At 46.3% G+C, this 14,094-nt stretch overlaps 1 protein-coding gene across 1 annotated transcript; it reads right to left on the minus strand.

Annotated features, from left to right (window-relative positions):
• Nucleotides 1–925: 925 nt before the first annotated feature.
• Nucleotides 926–7,566, minus strand: C11H12orf76 (chromosome 11 C12orf76 homolog). The gene is made up of 2 exons (XM_073021089.1): nucleotides 7,370–7,566; nucleotides 926–2,221 (listed from the first exon to the last, which is right to left on the minus strand). The coding sequence occupies exons 1-2, from the start codon at nucleotides 7,500–7,502 to the stop codon at nucleotides 2,136–2,138; spliced, it is 219 nt and encodes a 72-aa protein (XP_072877190.1). The 5' UTR covers nucleotides 7,503–7,566; the 3' UTR covers nucleotides 926–2,135.
• Between the last annotated feature and the right edge of the window lie 6,528 nt (nucleotides 7,567–14,094).

Here is a 14,094-nt window from a genome sequence, read left to right on the forward strand (position 1 = left end):
CAGGGTTTCACCATGTTGGCCAGGCTGCTCTCAAACCCCTGACCTGAGGTGATCCACCCGCCTCGGCCTCCCAAAGTGCTGGGATTACAGGCATGAGCCACCGCGCCCGGCCAGAAACTAATTGAGCAATTTCTGCACGTTAGACACTGCTAGGAACTAGGTTCTAGACACTGCTAGAACTTAGGTTCTATAAACAAGCTTGTCACACTACATAAACGTGGCATGTCAAGGAAGTGGAAGTCTGCTCTAAATAATGACAGGAAAGGGAAACTGTCATAACTGCCAGCTTGGTCACAGTCTCCTGCTGACCTTAAATGACATCAAGGAAGATGAACTGGATATGGAAATTTCCGGTGATTCTGTGGTGCAATGAATGATGGAGTTCAAAGTACCACCTAGACCTCTGTTTAGAAATATATAGGTTTAAGCCTGAGGTCCAGGTGGAAAAAAATACAACATGCTGATATGACTCCACAGCCACTAAATCACAGGCAACACTAGGAGACTTCCTAATCTCAACTTTAGGCCAGGTGCAGTGGCTCATGCCTGTAATCCCAGCACTTTGGGAGGCCGAGGCGGGTGGATCACCTGAGGTCAGGAGTTTGAGACCAGCCTGGCCAACATGGTGAAACCCGATCTCTACTAAAATACAAAAAAATTAGCCGGGCATGGTGGCTCATGCCCGTAATCCCAGCTACTCCGGAGGCTGAGGCAGGAAAATCGCTTGAACCCGGGAGGTGGAGGTGGCAGTGAGCTGAGACCACACCATTGCACTCCAGCCTGGGCAACAGGAACCAAACTCCATCTCGGGGAAAAAAAAAATTTTTTTTCACTTCACAGAGCTGCTTTAAGTGATTAGATCAAATTCAAACACATACCCACATTTCAAACACTTGGGAAATAATTGGTGGAGTAAAACAATATATAGGATTTTACTTTAATTTTAATTGACATTTTGCTCAAAAGCACAGAACAGTGAACATTTCAATGGCTCAATATTACAAGATTACAAACAAAATCCCTAAGTTAAACAGTTACAGTATCCTGCTTCAGTTATTTCACATTAAATGCAGGTTGTTAAAATCAGTGCTGTGCTTGAACACAAGATAAGCATTTCAACTTAATAACAAAATTAAATCTAGCACCTTGAAATAAATATTGACGACCGCTTTATAAGTATGATTATTTCAATAGGAGGAAAAAATCCAGTTCACCAACAGTGCAAACTAATAGCAGCATTTTCAAAGCGGAGATGAAATTTGTGTAAACACACACTGGCGGGCACAGTGGACATGCACTTCTGGCTGGGCCCTCCCCACCCAGGGATGAACAGAGCGCCTGCTGAGCCTTTTACATTCCAAATCTGGAAAGCTGCCTCAAGTTTCAGACCGTGGGCTATACAGACTCAAATGCAGGGCAACGGAGATCAATGTGTTTAAGCAGGATGGGTTCCTTTTTTGTGAGAGGCCAACCTAGTAACATTTCCAGTCCAACCCCAGAGCCTTCCAGGCCAAAGGTGCATGTAGTAACAGGTCTACCTGATGTGACCCTGACTCCAGGGGGAGCACCTGAGTGCAGGGCCGGATGCAGGTAAGGAATGAGGGCCAAGGTTCCCCACAGCTGACACCACTTTGCAACCAGCGCATTCTAGGCCAACTCAGGTGAGATTAAAAAAAAAAAAAAAAAAAAAAATCTGTGATTCTTAACCCACTGTAACCAAATGGCTCTTAAATAGGGAATGTCTACATGGTAAGTCTCCCTCTATTAACATTTTCAAGCATTAATGATGAGTTCTTTCCAGTGTGGTTCTTACAGGCACTCACAAGGTGAATGTTTTCTTTCTCATGAACACTCCATCTTTACACTGACCTTTGGAGCTTTCAGGTCTTACTTTTAACAAGTACAGTCAGATAGAAACACTGAGAAGCAGATTCAGGGGCCAATTATTTGCACTACGGTGTTAGGAAAAAATAATTTCTAGTAGATGTTTTCTTCTAATTCATTTAGCGTTTACCAACTGTCCAGACCAAAGGTCATTTCCAAGTAGGAAAGTTTTGATTCCAACTTCTCCACTGACCCGTGTGCAACACAACTTATCCTATTCCCAAATACTCATTGAAGAACTTGTCTGGCTGTCACCGACGCCGAATGGGCTTGTAGACACAAAATGCCATAAGGATGACAGTCACCAGCAGGATGCTGAAAATGGTTCCCATCAACACTGCAAAGGGAAAACAGGTTACTTCCTAATGGCAGCTCCAGGTTAGGCAATTCATCCACTCACTGCCAATGATTTATCAAACGCCACTTGCTGCCAGGCACTATGTCAGGTGCTTGTGCAAACAGCTGTAAACAGATCCTCTCTCCAGTTGTCTCTTTGTATAGTGGGGGGAGAAACAAACACGTGAGACCATTTCACATATCTTGATATACCGTGAAAAAAACAGTAATGGGCTAGGGATGGAGATGGGGTGGGCAGCAGGAGGTAGGACAGTCAGGAAGCATCCGAGGAGGAGACTCACAAGCTGAGACAGGCCGAGTGTGGTGGCTCATGTCTGTAATCTCAGCACTTTGGGAGGCCTAGGTGGGTGGATCACTTGAGGTCAGGAGTTTGAGACCAGCCTGGCCAATATGGTGAAACCCCATCTCTACTGAAAATACAAAAATTGGCCAGGCATGGTGGCAGGTGTCTATAGTCCCAGCTACTCGGGAGGCTGAGGCAGGAGAATCGCTTGAACCCAGGAGGTGGAGGTTATAGTGAGCCGAGATTGCGCCACTGGGAGACAGAGTGAGACTCCATCTCAAAAAAAAAACCCAAAAAAAGCTGGGACCTTACGAGTGAGGCTTTGCAGGGAGCGTGCTGCAGTCCCAGGGATCAGCTAAGGAAGGGCCTTGAGGCCAGTATAAGCTCAACACATTCAGTGAACAGAAGGGAGGCAACCAGGCAAAGAGTGCAGGAAGAGAGGCAGGAAATCAGGCCAGAGAGGAAGGCTGGGGCCGGTCTGTACAGGGCCTTGGAGACCATGAAGGAAACATGGATTTTAAGTTTAAAGAGAAGCCACTGGGGGGTTGTAGGCAAAGGAATGACATCATCTGATTTAGTTGGGAAAAAAAGATTCCTCTGGCTTTTGTGTGGAGAATTGTCCGATTATAGTGGGGCAAGAGAGCAGGATGCCCAACTATACCTTTAAAGCCATTAATAAAAATCTGGAGATTTAATGAAGTATTTCAGTCTCAAGATGAGTCTCGACAGGGCCTTATGAGCAAAGAGGCAACTAACCCACAAATCTGTTATGTTTGGTCGGGTGTGGGGGCTCATGCCTGTAAACCCAGCACTTTGGGAGGCCGAGGCAGGCGGATCACGAGATCAGGAGTTCGAGACCAGCCTGGCCAATATGGTGAAACCCTGTCTCTACTAAAAATACAAAAAAATTAGCTGGGCATGGTGGCGTGCGCCTGCAGTCCCAGTTACTCAAGAGACCGAGGCAGAAGAATCACTTGAATCCAGAAGGCAGAGGTTGCAGTGAGCCAAGACTATGCCACTGCATTCCAGCATGGGCAATAGAGGGAGACTCCGTCTCAAAAAAAAAAAAAAAAAAAAGAAAAAGAAAAAAATTGTTTTTTTTTTTTTTTTTTTTTGAGACGGAGTCTGGCTCTGTCGCCCAGGCTGGAGTGCAGTGGCCGGATCTCAGCTCACTGCAAGCTCCGCCTCCCGGGTTTACGCCATTCTCCTGCCTCAGCCTCCCGAGTAGCTGGGACTACAGGCGCCGCCACCACGCCCGGCTAGTTTTTTGTATTTTTTAGTAGAGACGGGGTTTCACCGTGTTAGCCAGGATGGTCTCGATCTCCTGACCTCGTGATCCGCCCGTCTCGGCCTCCCAAAGTGCTGGGATTACAGGCTTGAGCCACCGCGCCCGGCCAAAAAATTGTTGTTTTTAAGACTAAATTTCACATCTGAAATTTTCAAGGTGCTCAGGTGAGAAACGGGAACTACAACTGATTACTCAAGTTGAGTCCTGGAGGTACAGGATAAGGACCTGGGCTTTAAACTACTTCATAACAAAAAAGAAAAAAAGAAAGAAAAAAAGAAACTAGCATAACCAGCAACCGTTCAGAGGTTTATTCAATAGCAGCAGTGATATGCAATCTTGTTTCTGTGACTATCTCAGTGATCTTGGGAAGCATTCAAAACCAGCAAATGTACACTGACGTGTGTCTGTAGCGATGTGGGCCCATCCCAGGTTTCTGCTGGGGCCTAACCATAGTTGTTTTTCAGTCTCATTACTGTTCCTTTGAAAAACTAAGATTTAGTCAGGCGAGGTGGCTCATGCCTGTAATCCCAGTACTTTGGGAGGCCAAGGCAGGCGGATCACGAGGACAGGAGATTGAGACCATCCTGGCCAACATGGAGAAACCCCGTCTCTACTAAAAATACAAAAATTAGCTGGACATGGTGGCGGGCACCTGTAATCCCAGCTACCCAGGAGGCTGAGGCAGGAGAATTGCTTGAACCCTGGAGGCAGAGGTTGCAGCGAGCCCAGATTGCACCATTGCACTCCAGCCTGGGCGACAGAGTGAGACTCCATCAAAAAACAAAAAAAAACAAAAAAAAAACAAAAAAAAAACAAAAAAAACCCCAAGATTTGATCATAGTTTTACTCAAATCAGTAACTCTGTAGTATCTGTGACACGCCCCCCCAACATACCCTCCACGCTTAAAACAGTTATTATTTTAAAACTGACTATACAGAAAAATCAGGCCAGGTGCAGTGGCTCAGGCCTGCAATTCCAGCACTTTGGGAGACCAAGGCAAGCAGATCACCTGAGGTCGGGAGTTCGAGACCAGCCTGACCAACATGGAGAAATGAAGAAACCCTGTCTCTACTAAAAATACAGAATTAGTCTGGCATGGTGGCACATGTCTGTAATCCCAGCTACTTGGGAGGCTGAGGCAGGAGAATTTCTTGAACCCAGGAGGCGAAGGTTGCAGTGAGCCGAGATCAAGCCACTGTACTCCAGCCTGCGCAACAAGAGCAAAACTCAATCTCAAAAAAAAAAAAAAAAAGAAAAGAAAACTCATCTTTTTTTGGTGAGTGAGGGGGAAGAAGGAAGGAGAAGGTGTCAAAGACAGTATGTCGTAACTTCAAAGGCCAGAAGTAATTTTAAGATCTTTGTCAAACAAAATCTACAACCTACGTGAACTAAATGTCACATCTTAAAATAGCCCTTGTTAACTGAATACCTGCCCTAATTTCCAAAAGTCCTGAATTCTGAGTTTCTATGGTTTGGACTACAATTGGACTTAAAGTTGTCTTATTCCATTTAAATAAACTATTTTCTTGCATCTTGCATTTTGGAAGCACTCTAAAAAATATTTAAAACTCCCAGCCGTGTGCGGCAGCTCAAGCCTGTAATCCCAGCACTTTGAGAGGCCAAGGTGGGTGGATCATGAGATCAGGAGATCGAGACCACTCTGGCTAACATGGTGAAACCTCGTCTCTACTAAATATACAAAAATTAGCTGGGCATTGTGGCGGGCGCCTGTAATCCCAGCTACTTGGGAGGCTGAGGCAGGAGAATCACCCGAACCAGGGAGTCAAGGGTTGCAGTGAGCCAAGATCGCGCCCTTGCACTCCAGCCTGGCGACAGAGCAAGACTTCACCTCAAAAAAAAAAAAAAAAAAATTAATTTAAACTCCCAAAGCAGGAATGCAGAAGATTGGAATTAGGGGATGGAAATCTACCTTTAAAAAATAAAAAAGGCCAGGCGCAGTAGCTCACACTTGTAATGCCAGCACTTTTGGAGGCCAAGATGGGCAGATCACTTGAGATCAAGACTTCGAGACAAGCCTGGCCAACATGGAGAAACCCTGTCTGTACTAAAATTACAAACATTAGCCAGGCACGGTGGTGGGTACCTATAATCCCAGCTACTTGGGAGACTGAGGCAAGAAATCACTTGAACCTAGGAGGTGGAGGTTGCAATGAGCCAAGATCACGCCACTGCACTCTAGATTGAGCGACAGAGTGAGACTCCATATCAAAAAAAATAATAATAAAAGTAAAATTTAAAAAGGAGCTTAAAACCGTGAGTCGTTAGGTACACAGTGGCCATGCATTTGGGTCCTGATCAATTCTCCCACTCGCCATCTTTTCACTTCTCCCTACACTTTGCATGCAGTGACAGATGCCTGAATGGCAGGCCCAGGCAGAACCTTAAAAGAATGTTTTAGGCCTGGCGTGGTGGCTTACACCTGTAATCCCAGCACTTTGGGAGGCCAAAGTGGGCAATTCATGAGGTCAAGAGATCAAGACCATCCTGGCCAACATGGTGAAACCCCATCTCTATTAAAAATACAAAAATTACCTGGGCGTGGTGGCACACGCCTGTGGTCCCAGCTACTGGAGAGACAGAAGCAGGAGAATTTCTTGAACCCGGGAGGCGGAGGTTGCAGTGAGCCAAGACTGCGCCACTGCACTCCAGCCTGGGCAACAAGAGTGAAACTCCGTCTCAAAAAAAATAAATACCTACTGTACAGAACTGTCTAGGACAGCATTTCTCAAACTATCCATGGCAAAGGAGTAGTTTTTATAATTTCTAGTTTAGCACCACTGCACTCCAGCCTGGGTGACAGAGGATACCCTATGGTAAAAGAAAAAAAAATAGGGCTTCAAACCGTACATTTTTCATTAAGTTACTGTGAGGCTCAAATGAATTCACGTATACAAAGTGTGTAGCACAAGACATGGGATGTAGGAAATGCTCAAAAACTTACCATTTTTGCAATAAATATTGGCTCCTCTGGGAAAGAAGAGGGGTGAGGTAAATGATGTGCCTTGTTGTGAGCCTGAGCCCACACAGCCAGCGAGGAGGGGACCCAGACTGATACTCAGGTCTCCGGAATGCAGTTCATTCATGGGCAACTAGTACATATTGAGAGCCTACTGGACACCATGTCTTGTGGGTGATCCACCTGAGATGGGTGGATCACTCGAGGCCAGGAGTTCGGGATCAGCCTGGCCAACACAGTGAAACCCCATCTCTACTAAAAATACAAAAATTAGCCAAGTGTAGTGGGGTGCGCTTATAATTCCAGCTACTCGGCAGGCTGAGGCAGGAGAATTGCTTGAACCTGGGAGGCGAAAGTTCTGGCACATATTGAGCACTTGCTGAGAGGTAAAGCTCAGGCCTTCTGCCCCAGGCTTTTGGAGAGGGAGTCTCGGGGCCCCCTGAGAGGTCTCACCTGCACCCCACGCCCTCACCCATCTCCCCACTCTATCCCCTGTCCGCTCCGTAAGCCCGGCTCCAGCACCCGGAGCGGTGAAAGCTCGGCCACTACCCGCCGCCCGCCAGCTCCAGGACCGCTCACCCAGGTTCTGCCCGCGCAGCACCGCATACGGCCGGCTCCGCTCCAGCGGATCCACGGGGCTCGGGGCCTCTGCATCCCCGACCAGGAGGCTGCAGAGGCCAAAGCACAGCCACGGTAACGCCGGACGCAGCATCTTCCCCAGCCGGGCAGAAGCAGAGAGGCCACTTCCGTCGCAAGCCCTGCCTCTGTCTCCTCCCAGGTCTCTCTGCGTCGCTGCCACCGCCCTTCGGGCGCGCCTCATTGCCATGGTAACTGTGCGTCCTGGTCTAAGTTCCGCTTCTGCCCAAGATTTGTTCCGGATTAACGTTCCTCAATAACTAATGTTTCTCTCGGACAAACTTTCCGTACCGATCAACTTTCCGTCTGTGCCAACGTTCTGCCGCGATTACCGTTCTGCTATGGTTAGCGTTCCCTTATCCATTGGGGTAGAGGTCTTGTAGGTCCATTTGGGGCCTATTGAAGATTTTTTACGAATCCATGCATTTTCTTATTAAACCTTCATTACAGGCCCGGAAAATAGATACTGTGTTTCTGTTGTACAAATGCCACCTTCTCAGGGAGCCCTTGCGCAGACATCCTTTTCTAAAATTGCAACCCTCCTTTTCCCTTAATGTACATTCTCCCTACCTTCGTTCTCTTCCATTCCCCCCATTCACTTTAGACTCATCACCATTTACCTTATACATTTGATGTGTGTTTGATGATTTTCTGAGGACCTGCTCCGCCGTAGCATGTGAAGTCCATGAGCACAGCGATTTTGTTCTTGCTCTCTGCTCCGTCCCAGAGACTAGAAGAGTAGCATATTATATTCAGTAACTGCTGAATACATGAGGGAACTTTTGGCCCAACACTGCACACACAAAGTGGCAGAGCTGGAATTTGACCCAAGCATAGTTTTGAATCTGGAGGCTTTACCACCTCACACATTGCCTCACCTCCTGAAGGCTTGATTTGTAGTGGGATTAGTATCATCTACCTCACAATGGATGTGTAATGCAAATGTCAGAGTCGTGTGAACCAGAGCAACTCCATCTTAAATAGGAGCTGGGTAAAATGAGGCTGAAACCTACTGGGCTGAATTCCCGGATGGTTAAGGCATTCTAAGTCACAGGATGACAGAGGAGGTCAGCACAAAATACAGGTCATAAAGACCTTGCTGATAAAACAGTTTGCAGTAAAGGAGCCGGCTATAACCCACCGAAACCAAAATGGCGACAAGAGTGACCTCTGGTCCTCTTCACTGCTACACTCCCATCAGTGCCATGACAGTTTACAAATGTCATGGCAACATCAGGAAGTTACACTATATGGTCTAAAAGGGGGAAGCATGAATAATCCACCCCTTGTTTAGCATATCATCAAGAAATAACCATAAAAATATCCAACCAACAGCCCTCAGGGCTGCTCTGTCTATGGAGTAGCCATTCTTTTATTCCTTTACTCTCTTAATAAACTTGCTTTCACTTTGCACTGCAGACTTGCCCTAAATTCATTCTTGCGCTAGATCGAAGAACCCTCTCTTGGGGTCTGGATCGGGACCCTTTTCCTGTAACGTATTTCTGGCAACCACAGAAGGAACTATAGTGCAAAAACCTGACCCAATGGCTACCTTTGGGTGTTGGGGTCCTGTAACACTACCAGGTGCTCGCCTGCAAAGGGAAGATGTAATCTGCCATGTTAAAGACACTGTGCACCAACTTCTTCACTCCGTTCTCCATGATCTCCTCTTTCACCTCTGCTATCCTTTTCACCTTGCTGTGCACAGAACTGATGGCAGGCTCTTTCCACTGGTACAGCTTGTCACTCACCAGAGCAAAGCTAAATGGCAGACACAGGAAAGCATCAATGGGAGGCATAGCACAGTGGGCTGGGAGGCAGGCTCTGCAGGCCACTTCTGTTCCAATCCTAGCTCTGCTGCATGACTTGCTTCCGTGTGACTCGTTTTCCCTCTCTGCACAATGGAAAGCATAGTCATAACTACCTCATGAATTGTAAGGATAAAATGATACACGTCTGCAAACTCCTTTGCCCAATATCTGGCACATACTGAGCATTTGCTATAGGTAAGCTACTGACCCCAATCTCTTTTTTTTTTTTTTTTTGAGATGGACTCTTGCTCTGTCACCCAGGCTGGAGTACAGTGGTGTGATCTCGGCTCACTGCATGCTCTGCCTCACAGGTTTAACTGATTCTCCTGCCTCAGCCTTCTGAGTAGCTGGGATTACACGCACACACCACCACGCCCGGCTAATTTTTGTATTTTTAGTAGAGACAGAGTTTCACCATGTTGGCCATGCTGGTCTCGAACTCCTGACCTTGTGATCCTCCTGCCTTGGCCTTCCAAAGTGTTGGGATTACAGGTGTGAGCCACCATACCCGGCCCCCAATTCCATTCTTTAACATTGCCTAACATGGACCCTCATAGATAGGACAGTTTCTCCAGTCATAAAATCCCACTCTAGTGGGTTCACCAGCTTCGTCTGGAGGCTCAGTAACACATCAGCACCTTCCAGTCTAAGGCTGTGTTTGGTGCATTTTCAGAAACACCCACTTGCTTTATCAATAACATTGAAAATGGCAGCTACTCTCTCTCTCTCTTTTTTATTCTAGAGAAAGGGCCTTGCTCTGTTGCCCAGGCTGGAGTGCCGTGGCGCAATCATAGCTCACTACAGCCTCTAACTCCTGAGCTCAAGTTGATCCTCCCACCTCAGCCTCCTGAGTAGCTGGAACTACAGGTGTGTATCACCACGCCCAGCTAATTTATATTATTTTTTTGTAGACCCGGGAGGGGGGCGGTCTCTTTATGTTGCCCAGGCTGGTCTCGAACTCCTGGCCTCAAGCGATTCTCCACCTCAGCCTCCCAAAATGTTGTGGTTACAAGTGTGAGCCACCACACCAGGCTGCAGGAGCCACTCTTTATTGGGAACTTAATACGTGCCAAGTGTTCTACATGCATCATCTCCTTTAATCCTCACAATTGTAGGAGATAGTTACTGTGATTGATTGCATGCATGCGCCATCACGTCCAGCTTAAAGGGTTTGTTTTAAATGCTTTGTTTACTCATTCAGAGTTTATTTATTTAGTCCCTTCTCTCTGCCCTGCTGCTGAGTGATATTAGCAAGTCTAAGATGATGGCTTCCCTCTATGAGCTGACCTTGGGAAGCTGAGACAGAGTGGGCCAAGACTCAGCCCCAGCTGTTCTCCACATTGGCTGTGTAACCACCCAGAGAGATTTCAAAATTGCAGCTCCCCAGTCCCATCCCTGGAGACTATGATTTCGTGAGTCTGGGGAGTTATCCAGATACCTATATATATTTTAAAAGTTCATGGCTGGGCTCAGTGGCTCATGCCTGTAATCCCAGCACTTTGGGAGGCCGAGGTGGGCGGATCACAAGGTCAGAAGGTCGAGATGATCCTAGCCAACATGGTGAAACCCCGTCTCTACTAAAAATATAAAAATTAGCTGGGCATGGTGGTGCATGCCAGCTACACAGGAGGCTGAGGCAGGAGAATCGCTTGAAGCCAGGAGGTGGGGGTTGCAGTAAGCCACTATCGTGCCACTGCACTCCAGCCTGGTTACAGAGCTAGACTACGTCTCAAAAAAAAAAAAAAAAAAAAGTTCCCAGGTGAGACTGGGCACAATGGCTCACGCCTGTAATCCCAGCACCTTGGGAGGCCGACGTGGGTGGATCACTTAAGGCCAGAAGTTCGAGACCAGCCTGACCAACATGGTGAAACCCTATCTCTACTAAAAATACAAAAATTGGTCAGGTGTGGTGGTGTGTACCTGTAATCCCAGCTACTCGGGAGGCTGAGGCAGGAGAATTGCTTGAACCTGGGAGGCGAAGTTTGCAGTGAGCCGAGATTGCACTACTGCACGCCAACCTGGGTCACAGAGCAAGACTCTATCTTTGGGGGAAAAAAAAAAGTTCCCAGCTGATTCTAATGCATAGCCAGGGCTGAGGACCACTGGGAGGCTCCTGAAAGACAGCTCATATTTGACAATAGCAAGTACATTTGAAGAAGAGCATTCTTCATGACCCAGCAATGAAACTCTTACCTATGTGCCCTAGAGAAACTCTTGTACATGTGCCGGAGTTATGGACAAGAATGCTTCTGCAGCATTGCTTGTAAGAGGGAAAGCAAGAAATAACCTAAATGTTCTCAAACAATAAATGGATAAATTGTTGGATTCATACAATGGGATGCTTTGGACCAGGCGCAGTGGCTCATGCCTGTAATCTCAGCACTTTGGGAGGCTGAAGCAGGAGAGTTGCTCAAGCCCAGGAGTTCGAGACCAGCCTGGACAACAGGAAGAAACCCTGTCTTGACTAAAAATACAAAAATTAGCTAGGTGTGGTAGCACATGCCTGTAGAGATGGAGGCCAAGGTGGGAGGATTGCTTGGGCCCCAGAGGTCAAGGCTATGGTAAGCTGTGATTTCACCCCTGCACTCCAGCCTGGGCAACAGAGCAAGACCCTATCTCAAAAAAATAATAAAATAATTTTTAAAATGGGATGCTTTGGAGCAGTGAAAATGAATTAACTAGAGCTGTGCATATCAACATGGAAATAACCTAACATTGAACAAGCAAAGCAAGCTGCAGTGTGATATAAAGTTTAGAGAAATCCAAAGCAACATCATGTACTCACAACTACCTATACATGAATGTGCATAGCAGCACTATTCACATAACCCAAATGTTCATCTATGGATGAATGCATAGGCAAAATGTGGTCTATCCATTCAATAAGATGAGATATTATTCAGCCATAAAAAAGGAACAGAGTACTCATACTGCTATAACATCAATGAACCTTGAAAACATTATGTCTGCTACCTCAAAGAGGCTAGTCACAAAAGGCCACACATATTGTATGACTCTATTTATGTGAAATACCCAGAATAGGTAAATCCATACAGACAGACAGTAGATTTGTGGTTGCAGGGGATACAGGGAGGGAGAAATGGTGAGTGACTACTAATGGGCATGGGGTGTCCTTTTGGGGTGATGAAAATGATCTGGAACTAGATAGAGGTGGTGGTTGCACACCTCTCTGAAATGCCACTGAATTGTTCGTGTTTACAGTGGTTAATTTTGTGTTATATGAATTTTGCCCCAATAAAAAAGTAAAAATTAAGTATTTTTTTACATATGTAGACATATATGTGCTTAGAAATATAAAAACAAGGGAATGACAAATGTCAAATTCAGGATTTTGTTTAGAGATGGAGTCTTGCTATGTTGCTGAGGTTGGAATGCAGTGGCTATTTCACAGGTGCAATCATAACACACTACAGCCACAAACTCCTGGGCTCAAGAGATCCACCAGTCTCAGCCTCCCACAGTGGGACTGCAGGTGCAGCCACTGTGCCGGGCTGCAGGGTGTTTATAAAGGGAAAGGAAAGAGAATGAGAAGAAGGATGTGTTTGCAGGGAGCAAAACTGGATTAGTAATGCTTTATTTCTTAAATTGGATGGTGGTATGTGGGTGTTATATTATTCACAATACATTTTAGTATTTCTATAGCATTTATTTAAAAAGAAAGATTGTCAAGAAAGATGTTGGGGTAAGAGGTAGGAGATCCAAATTTGAGACCTAATCAGCATATATGAGACGAAGCTTTTTTTTTTTTGAGACGGAGTCTCCCTCTCTCACCCAGGCTGGAGTGCAGTGGCACTATCTCTGCTCACTGCAACCTCTACCTCCTGGGTTCAAGCGATTCTCCTGCCTCAGCAGGAGTAGCTGGTATTACAGGCATGCACTGCCACACCCAACTAACTTTGTATTTTTAGTAGAGACAGGGTTTCACCATGCTGGCCAGGCTGATCTCAAACTCCTGACTTCAGGTGATCCACCCACCTCAGCCTCCCAAAGTGTTGGAATTACAGGTGTGAGCCACCGTGCCTGGCAGACAGAAAGGTATTAAATAGAATTGTAACTGCCCAAAGGGTTCACCTTGCCTGCTGCCTAGACAGAGCCAATTCATCAAGACAGGGGAATTACAATAGAGGAAGAGTAATTCACACAGAGCCAGCTGTGCGGGAGACCCGAGTTTTATTATTACTCAAATCAGTCTCCTCTAGCATTCAGGAACGGAACTTTTAAGGACAACTTGGTGGGTTGGGGTAAGCCAGTGTGCCAGGAGTGCTGATTGGTCAGAGATTAAATCAAAGGGAGTCGAAGCTCTCTTCTTGTGCTGAGTCAGTTCCTGGGAGGGGACCACAAGATCAGATGAGTCAGTTTATTGAGCTGATCCATCAAGTGCAGGGTCTGCAAAATATCTCAGGCACTGATCTTAGGAGCAGTTTAGGGAGGATCAGAATCTTGTAGCCTCCAGTTGCATGACTCCTAAACCATAATTTTTAATCTTGTGGCTAACATTAGTCCTACAAAGGCAATCTAGCCCCCAGGCAAGAAGGAGGTCTGCTTTGGGAAAGGGCTGTTACCATCTTTGTTTAAACTATAAACTAACTTTCTCCCAAAGTTAGTTCAGCCTACGCCCAGGAATGAACAAGGACAGCTTGGAGGTTAGAAGCAAGATGGAGTCAGTTAAGTTAGATCTCTTTCATTGTCTCAGTCACAATTTTGCAAAGGTGGTTTCAGAATTCCATAGACAAATACGATAATGCTTGATAATACATTTCAGCCCAGCATCCCAACACATACATGGTACATAAAACACTTTCTCATGTTGGATGTTGCAATGTTCTCCTGGAACAA

Source organism: Chlorocebus sabaeus, chromosome 11, assembly GCF_047675955.1.
Source record: "Chlorocebus sabaeus isolate Y175 chromosome 11, mChlSab1.0.hap1, whole genome shotgun sequence".
In the NCBI taxonomy this organism is placed as follows: domain Eukaryota; kingdom Metazoa; phylum Chordata; class Mammalia; order Primates; family Cercopithecidae; genus Chlorocebus; species Chlorocebus sabaeus.